The sequence below is a fragment of the Tachyglossus aculeatus genome, chromosome 12 (assembly GCF_015852505.1).
Source record: "Tachyglossus aculeatus isolate mTacAcu1 chromosome 12, mTacAcu1.pri, whole genome shotgun sequence".
In the NCBI taxonomy this organism is placed as follows: Eukaryota; Metazoa; Chordata; class Mammalia; order Monotremata; family Tachyglossidae; genus Tachyglossus; species Tachyglossus aculeatus.
In genome coordinates this window covers 13367988-13386645 of record NC_052077.1, presented here as the reverse complement: position 1 = coordinate 13386645, position 18658 = coordinate 13367988, and the positions used below count along the sequence as shown (strand labels likewise).

Genomic DNA, 18658 nt, shown 5'->3' with positions numbered 1-18658 from the left:
TACTCTGTCCACTAGGTCACACTGCTTTTCTATTATCATTACTGTTTGCAATCTAGAAACAGGGAGAAGAAATCCTGATTTGGACCGCGGAGCCACGCTGACTGTCAGGGACGAACTGAGTAGGTACCTTGTGGATGCCCGCCGACGACTCCTGAACATTGTTCTCTGATCCGTTGCTTCTGTTGATCATCCGCCACATCTGAGAATACACGTTGTCCCTCTCGAACGGGTTCATCCCCTTCACACGGACGTGCTCGTAGACCGCTGAGTCCAGGACGGTGCCGTACGGAATGTCTGTCTGCCTGGAGAGATCCTGGAGAGACCTTAGTTGTTGGGGAAGACAAAAGAAGCAGGCGGTGAGTCGACACTTCCAAGTGGAAATGGAGTAGCCGGTGAGCAAAGGGCAACATGGAACAGAGGCGGCATGGCCTCATGATAAGGGCCCACAGACCTGCATTCTACTCCCAGCTCCTCTACTGGCTTGCTGGGTGACCTTGGACAAGTCACTTACCTTCTCTGGGCCTCAGTTACCTCATCTGAAAAACAGGGATTAAATTCCTGTTCTTCCTCCCTTTTAGACTGTGACCCCTATGTGAGACAAGGACTTTGTCTGAGCCTATCTATTATATTTGCACCTGCCCCAGATCTTAGCACAACTCTTGGCATATCATAAGAGCTTAAAACTACCATTGATATTATTAATATAATAATAATAATAATGTGGGAGAAGATAGCTGCCTTGTGATTTTAGTCTTCTTATAAAACAAAATCTGAGGCAGGCTGAGGGGAGAAGGAAGGATCTTAGAGTTCACCTACAGCAGTGTGACCTAATGGAAAGAGAACAGGCCTGAGAGTCAGAGGACCAGTCTTTGAGAATCGCAGCTCCACCACATGTCTACTGTGTGACCCTGGAAAAGTCATTTAACTTTTCACTCATTCATTCAATCGTATTTATTGAGCGCTTACTGTGTGCACAGCACTGTACTGAGCGCTTGGGAAGTACAAGTTGGCAACATATAGAGATGGTCCCTACCCAACAATGGGCTCACAGACCTGAAAAATGGGGATTAAGACTGTAAGCCTCAAGTGGCACATTGACTGTGTCCAACCTGATTAGCATGTATCTATCCCTTTGCTTAGTATGCTGCTTAGCACCTAATAATAATAATAATAATGGCATTTATTAAGTATTTACTATGTGCAAAACACTGTTCTCAGCACGGAGGAAGTTACAAAGTGATCAGATTGTTCCACGGGGGGCTCACAGTCTTAATCCCCATTTTCCAGATGAGGTAACTGAAGCCCAGAGAAGTTAAGTGACCTGCCCAAAGTCACACAGTTGACAAATGGCGGAGCCTGAATTTGAACCCATAACAACTCCAAAGCCCGTGCTCTTTCCATGGAGCCACGCTGCTTCTCACCTAGTAAGCACTTAACAAATACCATTTAAAAAAATAGAAGACCTGAGGCAGAATGTAGATGAAATTCCTTAGAGACAGAAGGCCATCTCACTAGGTGATCACTTTCTTTGGGAACCAGAAAATTTGTCAGCTGCTCCAGCAAAGGTAAACAAATTGCAAAGCAGCCAGGTAATGGTGGACAGCGATCCGGCCTCGGAGCAGACTGGGTGGCGAAAGACCCCAAATCTCACCCCTTCGTTCACTTGCCAGCCCTAGATTAGGGTCACTCCGGAAATGGACGTTGATACAGCTGAAAAGCAGCTTTTTTTGATTTCGCGCAAACAATCAGTTTTGGGTTGATGAGCGTCCCATGCTGGGAGTTGAAACTGGACTCTGGGAATACTCTAATGCACCACTTCCTGCAGGCTGGAGCCGGGGCTGTGTTGTTTATCACCTCCAAGAGGCTGGTGATTCAATACTCTGGTCCTGGTAACTTCTTTAAGGCTGCCCGAGAAAGAATCTCATTATGGTGAGAGGGCAGATGTCAGATCGGAGAGCGTCAATCAGGGGATCCTTCAACGGTGAAATGTTTCTGTTTGCTCGGTCCTGAACCTCAAACAACTTTTAACTAAACCTGAATCCTGCCATCATAATCCATTTTTCTCTAGCCCTGAGGACCCAGAGCTTTTATTTCCTTTCCAGCATCCATCAGGATTTCATCCTAGTGGAACCCTCAGGGTCCTGCCTAGCTTTGTGGGCACTCTGTATTGTCAGTATGAGCCAGATGTTTACACTCAGGGACAAAACACAGCTCCTTTGAGCAATCTGTCAATCAATCAATGGTATTCATCGAGCTCTTACTCTCTGCAGAGCACTGTACTCAGCCCTTGGGAGAGTATAACAGCTTAGGTATTTGCTAAGTGCTTACTAAGTGCCACACACTGTTCTAAGCAATGGTGTAGATACAAGATTATCCAGGTTGGACACAGTCCCTGTCCAGCATGGGGCCCACAGTCTAGGTAGGAAGGAGTAGGATTGAATCCCCATTTTATAGATAGGAAATTGAGGCAAAGAGAAGTGAAGTGACTTGCCCAGGGTCACACAGCCGACAACTGGAAGAGCAGGGATTAAAACCCAGGTTCTCTGATTCCCAGGCCGGCCTGTGCTCTTCATATTTGGGTAGGGACCATCTCTGTATGTTGCCAACTTGTACTTCCCAAGCGCTTAGTACAGTGCTCTGCACACAGTAAACGCTCAATAAATACGATTGAATGAATGAATGAATTAGGCCATAATGCTTCTCTATAGAGTTATAAATCATGATCCCTGCCCTCAAGGAGCTTAAAATCTAACCGGAAAGACACTGTAGGTAGGAAGAAGTAAATGAGTATGAAGATATGTATATAAGTGCTGTGGATGTGGGGGAATGAGATGAGCTACCTAGGCACTTAGTGGGTAAGAAATCAAGTGCATAGGAGACGCAGTAGAGAAAGAGAATACGGTGGGGAAAAGAGAGGTTAGTCAAGGAGGACTTCCTGGAGGAGATGTGATTTTAGTAGGGTTTCAAAAATGGGGAGAGTGATGGTCAGACAGCTATAAAGTGGTAAACTACAGAATGCAGTAAATGTGAAAAATTGAGACTAAAACAGTAGTAAAACTGAGTTAGAAGTATCTGGGGCCCAGGTTCACACCATTTTGGAAGGGGAGACGCTCATCGGAAGGAGTGTAATTAGTGTGAGTTCCTTGTGGGCAGGGATTGTATCTACCAACTCTATTGTGTGGTACTCTGACAAGCATTTAGTACAGTGCCCTGCATACAGTAAACACTTGATAATTTTTTATAGCATTTATTAAGCGCTTACTATGTGCAAAGCACTGTTCTGGGCACATAGTAAGCGCTTAACAAATGCCATCATCATCATCATCACAAACAATATGAGTGAGTGTGAATGTGTGTCTGAAAAAGTCAGTTTGTAACCCACAGTCCTGGCCATGTTGGGCATACAAAAACACTGTCCCTCGTTGTGTTGTTAGGCTAAATGTTTTGAGGTGCCTGGTTCTGTTTTCTCTTTTGCCTCTGTGTCTCTCTTTCCATGCAGAGATTTTGTTCAAAGAGTCACTCCTTTCTTGATATCCTCTCCCCCTGGGAGCCTCCCTCTATTCAATCAATCAATCAATCATACTTACTGATCACTTACTGTGTGCAGAGCACTGTACTAAGTGCTTGGGAGAGTGCATTATAACAGAGTTGGTAGATTTTCTCCAGTCTCTGTTTCATCTGTAAATATACTCCTCATATGTAAAATGGGGATTAAATGTCTCTTCTCCCTTCTAGAATCTGAGTCTCATGTGGACCACGGACTGTGTCTGATCTGGTTGTATTGAATCTCCGGTGCTCAGCACAATACTTGGCCCACAGTAAGTGTTTAACAATCAGCCAACTTATTATTATTATTCTTACTGTTAATAATAATAGTTTCTGGTACCTCTAAATCCCTCAAAAGTCCTAATATGACAAACCAAAAACCTCCTCCAGGACGTGAAAGAACCATCTCCACTGGACTCTAGCTTCCTGTGAGGTGGCACATTTCTGGGAGGGAATGCTCCAATACCACTGGGTCATTCAAGGGTCAGATCCTGCTGACAGTTTGGTAGGGTGTAACTGGTATTCTAGGGGCTAGCAAGAAGCGCCTGAGCTATTTTTTGCATTAAATTTTCACATCCGACCGCTATTTAAATGATGTAAGATTTGGATCTAAAAATGTTTAGGTGGCTACTGAACTGGAAAGAACCAGGAGGTGGAATCCAAGGTCACTGTACTCTGCCCGGACAATGGCAGGGTGGAATGATTTGTGTCACCAGTGTGTCAGGGCACTAGATTCCAGACATCTGTGAGCTGCCTCCTGCTCACAGCGGGGTGGCCCAGTGTTGGACTTTGGGCACAAAGATCTTATCTGAGAAGAGAAGAGCAAATAGCCTCAGTAGACACTGAGGCCCAAGACAGACAGGGACTGTGACTCACCTGATTATCTCAAATCAATCAATCATTCGTTGTTATTGAGCACATACTATGCGTCGGGCACTTGGGAGAATACAACAGAATCAGTGGACATGTATCCTGCCCATAACAAGCTTACAGTCTAGAAGGGGAATCTAGTCCAGTGCTTATTATAGTGCTTGACACACAGTAAGGACTGAACAAATACAATTATTATTATTGTTATTATTATAATGATGATTATTGCAGACAGTGGGTCACCAAGTTCCTCAGACAAGGATTCACTTTCTTATTTTTCCTTTGGCTTGTGTGTATCTGAGAAGTCAGAGAGCCTAATGGTTGGCTCTTTCAGCTGCCACAGAACTGACCACGGTCTGATCTCTTCGGGCACTGAGGCACCAGGGGCCAGTCATTCAATCATATTTATTGAACACTTACTGTGTGCAGAACACTGTACTTAGTGCTTACTACATAGTGCTCCTTAAACACTAGAGTCCAGAGAGAAACATCAGGTCAGAAAGGGGTGTGGAGAACCTCAGGGCACAGCCCAGGCCAGAGGCAGAACATGGGGTCTATTAATTTATTTATTGCTTATCATGTACAGTGCTCTGTACACAGTAAGCATTCGATAAATACCACTGAATGAGGTAAGACAGCTCAGCAGTTGTCTCTATAGTCCTTCCCCTAAACCTCTCCACAAGGAAAGAAGAACACTGGGATAGTAAGGAGGAACCAGCAATGAGCTCTGTCTTGGTGGTGGTCTTTGAGCTCCAGAAAGACAAGATAGTCCAGAATCTGAAATGCTGACAGATTATATTGTACTCTCCCAAGCGCTTAGTATAGTGATTTGCCCACAGTAAGCGCTCAATAAATATGGTTGAGTGAATAAATGAATCCCTTTGAGTTCCATCAAGCTGATTCCAATTATTGGATTTGAAATAATAATAATAATAATTATGGTACTTGTTAAGCGCTTACTATGTGGAAAGCACTGTTCTAAGTGCTGGGGTAGATACAAGTTAATCAGGTTGGACACAGCCCATGTCCCACAGGGGGCTCATAGTCTCAATCCATATTTTATAAATGAGGTAATGGAGGCCCAGAGAAGATAAGTGCCTTGCAAAGCAGATATGTGGTAGATATGTGGCAGAGGCAGAATTGGAACTCAGGTCCTTCTGACTCCCGGGCCTGTGCTCTATCCACTAAGCCACACTGCTTCTCATACTCCCAAGTTCTTCAGGAGTGGAAATAGCCAGACCACAGTTACCCAACTCTGCCCCATTTCCTTCTGTGGAAAGAAGCGCCTAATAAAGCATATCGTAAGTGCTCAATAGTTGATAAGTGCTCACTGATTGATTACAGCAGCTCTTAGACACCAATTTGCTGCTCCCATTCCCCACCCAGTTCCCTGAAAGTTGCTCAGGACCTCCATCCCGCCAGATCTGGTCCACTTACTGGATCGAGCTCTCAATGCGAGTGATGGTGAGGAAGGCCGCCAGGTTGGCAGTGTAAGATGAGACGACGATCAGAGCGAACAGCCACCAGGCGCCCATCATTATCCGCGTGGCTAGGGTTGTATATGGGACCTCACCTCCTGTTGATCAGAGGAAGAAAGATCAGCACGGGCAATTTCAATTTTCTGTCAAAAAGGGGATAATAATAATAATAATAATAATAGTAATGATAGTGGCATTTGTTAATTTGGAAAACAGCATGGCTCAGTGGAAAGAGCACGGGCTTTGGAGTCAGAGGTCATTGGTTCAAATCCCGGCTCTGCCACTTGTCAGCTGTGTGACTTTGGGCAAGTCACTTCACTTCTCTGGGCTTCAGTTACCTCATCTGGAAAATGGGGATTAAGACTGTGAGCCCCAGGTGGGACAACCTGATCACCTTGTAAACTCCCCAGCGCTTAGAACAGTGCTTTGCATATAGTAAGCGCTTAATAAATTCCATTATTATTATTATTAATTGCTTACTAGGCACTGTTCTAAGTGCCGGGGTGGAGAAGCAGCATGGCTTAGTGGAAAGAGCATTGGCTTGGGAGTCAGGGGATGTGGGTTCTAATCCCGGCTCTGCCACTTGTCTGCTGTGGGACCTTGGACAAGCCACTTAACTTCTCTGTGCCTCAGTTACCTCATCTGTACAATGGGGGTGAAGACTGTGAGCCCCATGTGGAACAACTTGATTATCTTGCATCTACCTCAGTGCTTAGAACAGTGCTTGGCACATAGTAAGCACTTAATAAATACCATAAGTATTATTATTACAAGCTAATTGGGTTGGACACAGTCCCTGTCCCACATGGGGTTCACAGTCTTAATCCCCACTTCACAGCTGAGGTAAATGAGGTACAGAGAAATGAGGTGACTTACCCAAGGCCACACAGCAGGCAAGTGGCAGAGTCAGGATTAAAACCCAGGTCCTTGTGACTTTCAGGCCTGTGTTCTATCCACTAGGCAATTCTGCTTCTTGCATACATTTAGCTCTCTCTGTTTCCCTACTTGTGGGTCATTTTGTGGGCTAAGAAACAGTTCTAATAATAACAATTGTGGTATTTGTTAAATGCTTACTATATGCCAAGCACTGTACTAAATACCGGGTTAGAACAGGATAATCGGGTCCCACATAGGGCCCACAGAATAAGAAGGAGGAAGAACAGATATTGAATCCCCATTTTGCCAATGAGGGAACTGAGGCACAGAGAAGTTAAGTGACCTGCCCAAGATCACACTGCAGGTAGGTGTCGGAGCCAGGATTCGAATCCAGGTCATCTGACATCCAGGTCCTTGTCTTTTCCACTAGGCCTGCTGCTTTCCACACATAATTGCCCATTGTTGGGTAGGGACCGTCTCTATATGTTGCCAACTTGTACTTCCCAAGAGCTTAGTACAGTGCTCTGCACACAGTAAGTGCTCAATAAATCCGAATGAATGAATGAATAATTAAGAAGCAGCATGGCTCAGTGGAAAGAGCACGGGCTTTGGAGTCAGAGGTCACGGGTTCAAATCCTGACTCTGCCAGTTGTCAGCCGTGTGACTTTGGGAAAGTCACATAACTTCCCTGGGCCTCAGTTACCTCATTTGTACTTAAGACTGTGAGTCCCCTGTGGGACAACCCGATTACCTTGTAACCTCCCCAGCACTTAGAACAGTGCTCTGCACATAGTAAGCGCTTAATAAATGCCATTATTAATTAACTAATAATTAACGTATTCAAGTGTATTCTCCCCACTCAACATCAATTTAAAATTTCTCATACTCTTTGCCATAGGATGCTTCTACCAAACATCCTTTCTTTTTAAGGTTTTCTTGATGCTGGTAGGAGATGCTGATGAGTGCTAAGCCACTTTTCCACCTTTCCCCCTCAAGTACATGAGATTGATTTACACTAATGTACTGGTAGACATAAATGAAGAAAGATCACATATGCTGCACCCTCTGCCCTGCTGCTGGGGAGTGAAATGGGAGGGCCATCCTGTTCTGCCAATCCCCAGGCATTTGGCATTTTACAGGAACCTTGAGATCGAAAAGGAATCCATTCTGAATTCCCAGGGTTGAGTCCCAACACATTCTTATTTTTCCCTTGGCTCATGCCTATCCCAGAAGTCACAGAGTCTAATGGTTGGCTCTTTTGGTTGGCCACTCATTCCCCTTCTGGATTTCTCTCATTAAAATATAGCCCATCAGGAGAAAATGGCCCAGGTTTTTCCCTTTCCCAGTGGCTGACAGTTGGGAGCCACTTTGCACACCATTCAAATGACTAGTATAGTGCACTGCACCAATAGGATGCTCAATAAATACTTCTACTGCTACTATAATCAAAGGAACCTTTCCTTCTTTTCCCCTTCATGGAAGAAGCCATGAGGTCTCTGCATAGAGGCATACCCCTCCCCTCCTTCCCCCGTTCCCCCACCTGCTGCTCCCAGGAGATAACAAGGATTTTGGGACAAATTTAGCCAAGGAATAAAGATATGGGTCAACAGCTTTCCTGATTGCCTGGAATTGCTGGATGCTTTTTTCCTTGTCCCCCTCATTTTCAGTTATCTTCTCCAAGTTACTGACTACCAGGACCAGTAGCTTTTTCCTTGAAGGCTGTTTATTTAAAGATAATCTGAGAGAATCCATCAATAATATTTATTGAGTACTTACTCTGTGCAGAGCACTGTACTAAGCACTTGGGAGAGTACATTAGAGTTGGTAGACCTGATCCCTGCCTTCAGGGAGCGTACAGTCTAGTGGATCTCTGAGGCTGCCCTCGAAATGCAACTAGGGGACGAGCAGGAGTGGGTTGGGGATGAAAGACCTAGGGAAAGGCTCCAAAACTCTTCTTACTTCTTTGAATCTCTCTACATTATTCTAACCCAGGCAACTCGCTTTCCCTCTAGCAGCCTTCCAGAAGGTGTCAGATGTTCCGAATCTGACCCGGATCAGAGAGGTGTCATCACACTCCCTTAGATAGGATCCTGATGCTCGTGAAACCTATGCTTTCTCAGGGAAGGGAGCATCCAGCTAAGGATCCCCTCTAGATTCCTGGGAAAGCAGCATGGCCTAATGGAAAGAGCACAGGCCTGGGGGTCCATGACCTAGGTTCTAATCCTGGCTCTGCCACTTGCCTGCTGTGTTACCTTTGGAAAGTCACAACTCGCTGTTGGCAGGTAACACATCTATTATGTTTTATTGTACTCTCCCAAGTACTTAGTACAATGTTCTGCCCTACAAAGCCCCTTCAAAGCCCTACTGAAGCTCACCTCCTCCAGGAGGCCTTCCCAGACTAAGCCTCTCTTCAATTTTGCTCCATTTCCCCTCTCCATCTCCCTCTGCTCTTCCCCCCTCCCTGCCCCACAGCCCTTGTGTATATGTGGACATATTAATTATTCTATTTATTTTATTAATTATGTGTATATATCTTTAATTTTATGTTTTTATATTGAGGCTATTGATGCCTGTCTACTTGTTTTGTTTTGTTGTCTGTTTCCCCTCTTCTAGACTGTGAGCCCGTGGTTGGGCAGGGATTGTCTATATTTGTTTCTGAATTGCACTTTCCAAGCACTTAGTACAGTTGCTTTGCACACAGTAAGCGCTCAATAAATATGATTGAAGTGCTCAATAAATATGATTGATTTCTCTGTGCCTCAGTTCCCTCATTTGCAAAATGGGGATTCAATGCCTGTTCTCCTTCCTACTTATACTGTGAGCCCCATGTGGAACCTGATTATCCTATATTTGCCTCAGTGCTTAGCACAGTGCCTAGCATGTCGTGGACACTTAACAAATACCATAATTATTACCATAATTAGACAGTAGGCTCCTTATGGACAAGGAATGTGTCTACCAACTCTGTTTTGTTGTACTTTCCCAAGCGCTTAGCACAGTGCTCTTCAGACAGTAAGTACTCAATATCATTGGTTGATTGATTGACAAGACAACAGAGAATGGCTCTAAATTCAGAGCAGAAGAGTTTCCATGCAGAGATCTCCCAGGGTGGAGAAGAAGCAGAGAAACAGATCCACTGAAATCCAGTGACCCAACTGAAGGAAAAAAAGTTGTGCTTTTAAGCAAGATGGATGACAGTTTCACCTAAGTTGGATCAGTATGCTGCAGAGCAGTTTAATTCTGATTGTGACTGGTTGTGTTTCCTTTTTTGGTAAGCAGTATGTCAGAAAGGGTCATTCAATTATACATATCCAAGAATCCAAAGGCCTTGGTTATCCAGGGCAGTTGTTCTCTCAGACATTTACATGTCATCATCTGAGGCTGCCCTAAACTTCTCTCTGATTGCAAAATGGTCTCAGGAACAGTCACAGGACAAAGATCTGTTGCTGGTAGAAAGGAAGCGGTTAGTCCGGTACGCTTGACACTAAGTAAATACCCCTATCCTCCCCCTCTAAAATTTTTCATTCCAGTCCTTTTTGGCAAAAATATGGATTTTTCTTTTCATGAGTATATCAAAAATATTCTCCCAAAGCCTTCAGAATCTATGGCAGAGAGCCTGTAAACTGTGACAGCAGCTGAAATCAGTCCAACCATCCTGACAGAATGACATCTTACTGGGCATTCTAAGACTATTAGTTGCTGACTTTTCCCTTTGTGGATCAAGCATTCAGAAAGTTTTCCAGACAGGGAACTGCTCTGTAAGTGGAAGCCACCTATTGTGACCTAGAATATCAATCAATCAATCAGTCAATAGCACTTACTGAGCATCCTCTGTGAGCACAGCACTTGTACTAAGTGCTTGGGAAAGTATAATTGGGTTAGAAGGCCTGATCCCTGTCCTCAAGAAGTTTACAATCTAGTGGGGAAGAATGACAGTTAAATAGTTTACAAATTGGCACATAGTAATAAATACCACTGTCGTGATTACTCTTGAAAATATGAGTGGCAGTGAGAAATCTAGGAAGGGTTTTGGGGGTTTGGGAAGGAACCCACTAATAATAATAATGATGGTATTTGTGAAGCACTTACCATGTGCCACATGCTGCTCTAAGCGCTGGGGTAGATACAATGTAATCAGGTTATCCCATGCAGGGCTCACAGTTTTAATCCCCATTTTACAGATGAGGTAACTGAGGCCCAGATAAATGAAGTGACATGCCCAAAGTCACACAACTGAAAAGTAGTGAAGCCAGGATTAGAACCCACAACCTCTGATTCCCAAGCCCGTGCTCTTTCCACCAAGGCATGCTGCACTAATTGACAGAGCAGGGTCCTAGAATGTCAAGAGTTAATGAAAGCGGAATAAACGACACCCTGGAGTCAGTTGGGAGTGCCATGTCCCACAGAATTTGGCCATTTTGCTCTGCAGCATAAAAGCAGCTGATTTAACAGTTCATCCTCCCCTGATTCTTTTCCTGAAGCCATCAAAGCCTTTTGCCCATTTTAATGATTTTAAAATAAACACTCCCTAAAGAGCCTATGGATTGAGATGAATTCTAATAGGCTCTTGGAAGTCGCATATCCAAACACACACATACGTGCAAAATGGGTCAATCCAAAAAGGCCAGCAATTCCAAGGCCCGTGGAAATCCAGGTTACCCTTTCTGGCATGTAGGGCCACTACTGATACTCCCTCATGGAGTTTCATCAATCAATAAACCAATCAATCATATTTCTTTATTGAGTGCTTACTGTTTGCAGAGCACGGAATTAAGTGTTTGAAAAAGTATGATACAACAGAGTTGGTAGATTATTATTATTAGTATCAATAATAATAATAATAATAACAGTACTATTTGGTAAGCATTTACTATTTGCCCAGCACTGAACTAAGCACTGGTATCGATACAAGGTAATTAGGTCCCACATGAGGCTCACAGTCTAAGTAGGAGGGAGAAAAGCTATTGAATCCCCATTTTGCAGATGAGGGAACTGAGGCACAGATAAGTTGTGACATGGCCAAGGTCACACAGCAGTAAGTGGGGGAACTGGGATTAGAACCCACATCCTCTGATTCCCAGGCCTGTGCTCTTTTCCACTAGGTCATGTTGCTCACAAGGAGCTTATGGTCCATGGGTAGAGACAGACATTAACAGATATTGCACTTAGGAGAAATAGTAGAGTATAAGGACATCTACCTAAATGCTGTGGGGCTCGGGTGATATCAAAGTATTTAAGGAGTAGACAGCCAAGTTTGAGGGCCTAAGGAGTATGTGTCAGCTCTCCATGTCCATGGAGTGGCTTTGGTTGTTGGGACTTTGGTGAAGCCCAAAAGGTTTTCTTTTTTTTTAAAATGGTATCTGTCAAACACTTACTGGGGTAGATGCAAGCTAATCAGGTTGGACACAATCCATGTCCCAAGGGGCTCAGGGTCTTTATCTCCGTTTTGCAGACGAGGTAACTGAGGCAGAGAGAAATTAAGTGACTTGTCAAGTGCCAGAGCCAGTATTAGAACCCAGACCCTTCTGCTATCCAGGTCTGTGCGCTATCCACTAGCCCACTCTGCTTCTCTTTGGCAAGAAGCCGTTCATGTCATACGTGAGCTGGCCCTGATGTCACCTCAAACTAGATGGAAATAGTCCAAGGTCTGAAGCAGACAGGCAGGCAGGCGGGTGGGCACTTGAACCGGTGAACAGGCAGGAGGGTCAACAGAGAGCTAAGTGAACGGGCAGAACCGGTTCTGGAAATGCGGCTCATGCTGACATCGGGGTAATACAAAAGAAACCACCAAACTTGTTTCCTAACCCTACTTCCCTTCCCACAACAATCACTGTTATTATTAATAATAATGATAATAATAATGATAAGGATGGTATTTTTTAAGTGCTTACTTTGTGCCAGGCACTGTACTAAGTTCTGGGGTGGATACAAGCAAATTGGGTTGGACAAAGTCCCCATCCCACTTAGGGCTCACAGTCTCAATCCCCATTTTGCAGATGAGGTAACTGAGGCCCAGAGAAGTGAAGTGACTTGCCCAAGGTCACACAGCAGACAAGTGGCAGGGTCAGGATTAGAACTCATGACTTTCTGACTCTCAGGCCTGTGCTCTCTTTTCCCTCACTACCCTGGAGTCATTCATTCATTCATTCAATCATATTTATTGAGCGCTTACTGTGTGCAGAGCACTGTACTAAGCGCTTGGGAAGTACAAGTTGGCAACATATAGAGACGGTCCCTACCCAACAGTGGGCTCACAGTCTAGAAGACTGTCAGGATCCCAGGGCAGAGAACGGTCTGTACCATCCGTTATTAGGGTGGACTAGGCCCTGAGCTGGGGTGTGCAGGGGTAATCGCTGCCGATGCCACTGATGGCAAAGGTGACAGTAGCGATCACGGCCTGCAACCCAGACCTCTAGGAAAGAAATCCGGTTATGACTATCTGTGCTGGCTCCAGGGATCAAAGTCCACCTCTCAGGATCTCCTGGGGTTTCGGCTGGAAAGCAGAAGTGCGCCAATGCGCTTCTGCTCCGGGAGGGGATGGAGAGCAAGATGAGAGCATTTCATGCCTTGTTAATCCAGCATCTTTCCAACTAAGGCCTTTTAAGGCTGAAGGGGGCGGAATACTTATTTGGCAATTTAAAGCTTTTGCATCCTTAAGCTCTTCAGAGGGAATACGCCACATCACTGAACAGCAGTGAAGAGAATCGTTAATTGGCAGTGGGGTTGGGCTGCAGGCCATTAAAGCTAACTCTTGCTCAGATCTCTCTGGTTTCCCTCCCTCGTCTGGAACTCCCTCCCTCTTCAAATCCACCAGGCCTCCTAAAACCCACCCCCATTTTGGGAAATGTTAGTCCATCAGCCATGCTCAGCACTCACGTGTATATCTGCTTATTGCAGCACGACCAGTGGAAAGAGCACAGGACTTAAAGTCAGGAGATCTGGGTTTTAAGTCCGTCTCTGTTATTTGCTTGCTGTGTAACCTAGGGCAAAGCACTTCACTTCTCTGTAAAATGGGGATTTAATGACCTATTCTCCCTCCCTCTTAAACTGTGAGCCCCTTGTGAGCTTCGGTCTGTGTCTGATCTGATTGTATTGTATCTACCCCTGCACTTAGCAGAGTGGTTGGTACAATGCAAGTGTTTAACAAATGCCCCAGTTATTATTGTTAATCACCTAATAGTCCAACTGTTTTCTTTTGTTTGTTACTATTTTTCTATTTGTATTTGCATTATTTGTCACTGTTATATGCTATTATTCTGTAGTCGGTGGCACATTAGACAATTTGTACCTAGTTTTTCTTTCCCATTCGTTTGTAAAGTCTTTGAGGGCATAGACCACATCTTTAAGATCTATTGAATTGTCCCCAGAATTCAGAACTCTGCTCTACACAGAATAGATGCCCAGTACAGTGTCTTTCACCCAACAGGAGCCCAATAAATGCTACTGATGATGATGAGGAGGCTGAACAAGGAACAAACCAAGCAGACTGTCATCTTCAGGGCCAACTACAACAGTGTTCCAATCCTGGCTCTGCCACTTGTCTGCTGTGTGACCTTGTGAAAGTCACTTCACTTCTCTGTGCTTTTGTTTCCTCCTCTGTAAAATGGCTATTTAGACTGTGAGCCCCAAGTGGGACATGGGCTGTGTCCAACCTGATTACTCTCCCCCTCTAGACTGTAAGCTCTTTGTGGGCAGGGAATTTGTCTGTTATAATGTTGTGTTGCACTCTCTCAAGAGCTTAGCACACAGTAAAGGCTCAATAAATACGACTGATTGATTGAACAGTGCAAGACACCTCCAGATCCCCAACTGCAGATGCCATGCTGGTTTCCATCTTCTAGCCTATTTCAGGGCATCTAACGGTCCACACGCCAAAGCAACAACAAAAAGAGAGGGGAAAATGAGTGCTGGCAGCAGGGAGGACAGGGCTCTGGGTTGGTGTTTCAGTAGAAACCTCTCCAACCCTTGTCCCCCTTCCCTCTGCCTGGTGGACATGAGCCCCCCAGGGCGGGTAGCAGGAGCTTTGAGTTGCTAAGGCAGGAGGCCTGTCAGGATGACAAACAGCTTGTCAGACAGCATGAATCAGAGCTGCAGGCGAGACAGGGCCTGACATCCTGGGGTGAGGGATGGACTTTTAATGTTTTAAAATAATTATAGCGGTGCCCCAGACACTATATAAAACCTCTCTATAAATCCCAGCGCCATTACCCCCCTTGTTTTGCTGGGATTCCATCAATCACCGGCTCCCAGGGAAGCACCATCCACTTTCCAAGCCTGAGTGGCTAAGGTGCAAAGGGTGGGCAGTGGTTACCCTCAGGAGTGAGCCTGATGTGAAGGGATCAATTACCTGGGAGTGGGCCAAGATGAGTGGGCCCAGAGGGTTTCAGAGCCAAGGGTGAGCTTGACGCATCTTATTGACTCATTCACTCATTCATTCAATCGTATTTAGTGAGCGCTTACTGTGTGCAGAGCACTGTACTAAGCACTTGGGAAGTACAAGTTGGTAACATATAGAGACGATCCCTACCCAACAGTGGGCTCACAGTCTAGAAGGGGGAGACAGACAACAAAACAACACATATTAACAAAATAAAATAAATAGAATAGTAAATATGTACAAGTAAAACAAATACAGTAATAAATCTGTACAAATATATACAAGTGCTATGGGGATGGGAAGGAGGTAGGGCTGGGGGGGATGGGGAGGAGGAGAGGAAAAAGGGGGCTCAGTCTGGGAAGGCCTCTTGGAGGATGTGAGCTCTTAGTAGGGCTTTGAAGGGAGGAAGCGAGCTAGCTTGGCGGATGTGCAGAGGGAGGGCATTCCAGGCTAGGGGAAGGACGTGGGCTGGGGGTCGACAGCGGGACAGGCGAGAATGAGGCACAGTGAGGAGGTTAGCAGCAGAGGAGTGGAGGGTGTGGGCTGGGCTGTAGAAGGAGAGAAGGGAGGTGAGGTAGGAGGGGGCGAGGGGATGGAGAGCCTTGAAGCCGAGAGTGAGGAGTTTTTGCCTGACCCAACCTCAACCCGGTGAGATTCCTAGGGTGGAGCATGGGGGCCAGGAGGAAGGTGGACCAGATTCTGTCCTGCTAGGATGCTGTTCTCCCAGAATGATCGGTTCATTGTTGCTAGATCAATATCTGCCCCCTCTGAACAGATTCCCATCCCCAGGGGTCCTCAGGCATCTTCTATGGACAGATGGACACCCATTCCCAGGGGTTCTCAGATGTCTCCTCTGGATGGACTTTCATCCCCAGGGGCCTTCAGGTGTCCTTCCAGACTTCTGCCCCCAAGATATTTTTTCCAGACAGAATCCCATCCTTAGGGGCCCTGCATACTGCCTAGAGTTAAGTTATTTCAATCAATCAATCAATCAATCCCAGTGCTTAGTACAATGCCTGGCACATAGCGCTTAACAAATATTATTATAATATTATTTATAATTATTTACTGAGCCTTCACTGTGTGCACAGCACTGTAGTACGTCTTGGGAGAGTATAATGTAATAGAGTTAGCAGGCACATTTCCTGCCCACAGTGCTAATGGGACTGAGGATGGGGTGAATGTTGCAAATCCATGGGCTAGGCTGATGCAGAAGTGGAGGAAGAGGAAATGAGGCCTTAGTTGGGGAATACCTCTTGGAGGGAATATGATTTTAAGGTTTTGAAGGCTTTGAAGGTCAGGGGAGTGATCATCGGTTGGATATGAAGGGGGATAGGAGGTTCAGGCCAGAGGCAGGATGTGGGTGAGGGGTCAGTGGTGAGATAGATGAGATCAAGATAAGGGAGCAAGGTCATTTAGTATTTTAAAGCCAATGGGAAGGAGAGTCTGTTTGATATGGAGGTGGATGGGCAACCACTGGAAGTTTTTGAGGAGTGGGAAAACAAGAACTGAACATTTTTGTAGCAAAATGATCTGGGCAGCAGAGTAAAGTATGGACTTAAGTGGAGAGAGACAGGAGGTAGGGAGGTCAGCAAGGAGAAAGATGCAGTAATGAAGGTGGGGTAGTATACATGCTTGGAATAAAGAGGTAGCAGTTTGATGAAGAGAAACGGGTGAGTATTAGTAATGTTGCAAAGGTTGAACTGACAGGATTTGGTGACAGATTGAATGAGTAGGTTGAATGAGATGGACGAGTCGAGGATAATGCCCAGGTTACAGGCTTGTGAAACAGGGAGGATAGTGGGACTGTCTAAAGAGATGGGAAAGTCAGGAAATACAGGGTTCGGATAGGAAGATGAGGAGTTCTGTTTTGGACATGTTAAATTTGAGGGGTTGGAGGGCTGTCCACGGAGGGATTTCTTAGAGGGAGGAAGAAATACGAGACTGCAGAGAAGGAGAAAGATCAGGGCTGGAGATGTAGATTTGGCAATCATCCACACAGCAATGGCAACTGAAGGCATGGACGCGAACGAGTTCTACAAGGGAGTCGATGTAGATAGATAATAGAAGGGGACCCAAAATAGGGCCTTGTGGGACTTTCACAGTTGGGAGTGGGAGGCAGATGGGGAGAAATGTCCTGGGAACACACCTAGATTGTAAACCTGGTGTGGGCAAGGATTGTCTCTCTTTCTTGCTGAATTGTACTGTCAAAGCACTTAGTACAGTGCTCTACACACAGTAAGTGCTCAATAAAGACGATTGAATGAACCTAGATTTCTCCCATCTCTGTCTCCCCCTCTAGATTGTACATTCCTTGTGGGCAGGGATCGTATCTACCAACCCTGTTGTACTGACCTCTCCCAAGCACTTAGTACAGTGCTCTGCACACAATAAGTACTCAGTAAATTCACTGACTGACTGAGAAATGGCTATAGATACGAATGACCTCCTGTGCTTTGATCCCAGAAAATCTGCCTGCGTTCCACATCCCTTTAGTTCTTCTTACTTCCTTGCCTAAGGCCCAGATAGATTCTAGTCCAGATAAAACCAAGGAAATCTCTGTAGTGGACAGACTTTATGAAACTATTCATAATTTGTAGTCCCATATTGGCCAGAAGCTTGTTTACTGGATGGAAACACTCTCTCCAGTTTAGAAAGACCCAAAGGCCTTCCAGATTTCTTCCCTGCTGGATGACTCTGTGAGTGAAGAAGAATCAACTTGGGGAGTGCACATGATGCCTCAGAGTGTGCTTTCTGAGAAAGTTGTGAAAGAGGTCAGAAGTTAAGCAGCTGTTGTGGAGTTTGGTCAGCTGCCTAAGATCAAATTTGATCAGGATTTTCTTTCTTCTACTCCCTTCTTCCCCATCTCTGTATCTATCGCTCTCTCTTGGACTCCCCAGCACTACCTCTTCCTTGGTTCATCACCAGAAATATGTTTTTTCCTTTCTCAGTCACCACGTGAAAATCTTGGTTTTGCTTTTAGGATAATTTGAACCATCACACTGGCTCACGTGGGACCGTTTCACAGGTGTGTGATTCCTGCCTTTGCTAAATGTAGCTCTATTTCTCTGCTTCTCTGTTGCTTCCTAGGTTCACTTCCCAGTGACACTTCTCAAAAAGCTTTTTACCCTGGATTTCAGTTTCAATGATCCAACAAGCTTTTTACTTGCATAATTTGGAAACAATGTGAATTCTAAGAATGAATCTGGTTATACTGGAGGAATTCTGTTTAACCACTAAGTACATAACCAGATCGCTATTGTTCTGCTAAAAATACTCCAATCAGTGATCTCAAACTCATCTTCTTTTAAATTAGAAAAACCTAAACTGCAAGAGAGTACATTTTCTGGTGTTCCTGCCCTCCTGCCTCATTCTCCATTAAGGTTATGATGCCTGGTGAGTTTGGCCTCCGGAATCAAAGTTTTGATCTTATTTGGGAGAGAAAACAGCTTCATTTGCCTCTGTGTGGCTACTTTTCTGGATGGAAAAAGCCCCTAGATAAGCAAGGGAC

The 18658-nt window shown here is 45.1% G+C and overlaps 1 protein-coding gene across 2 annotated transcripts in view; it reads right to left on the bottom strand.

Annotated features, from left to right (window-relative positions):
- GRID2 (glutamate ionotropic receptor delta type subunit 2) overlaps positions 1 to 18658 on the bottom strand; it is a 924709-nt gene that overhangs the window by 103747 nt on the left and 802304 nt on the right. For both annotated transcript variants that reach the window (XM_038755327.1, XM_038755326.1), the window contains exons 12-13: positions 5854 to 5992; positions 128 to 323 (exon numbers count right to left, since the gene is read on the bottom strand). In XM_038755327.1, coding sequence (XP_038611255.1) covers positions 128 to 323; positions 5854 to 5992 — 335 coding nt within the window. The remainder of the gene's footprint in view (positions 1 to 127; positions 324 to 5853; positions 5993 to 18658) is intronic.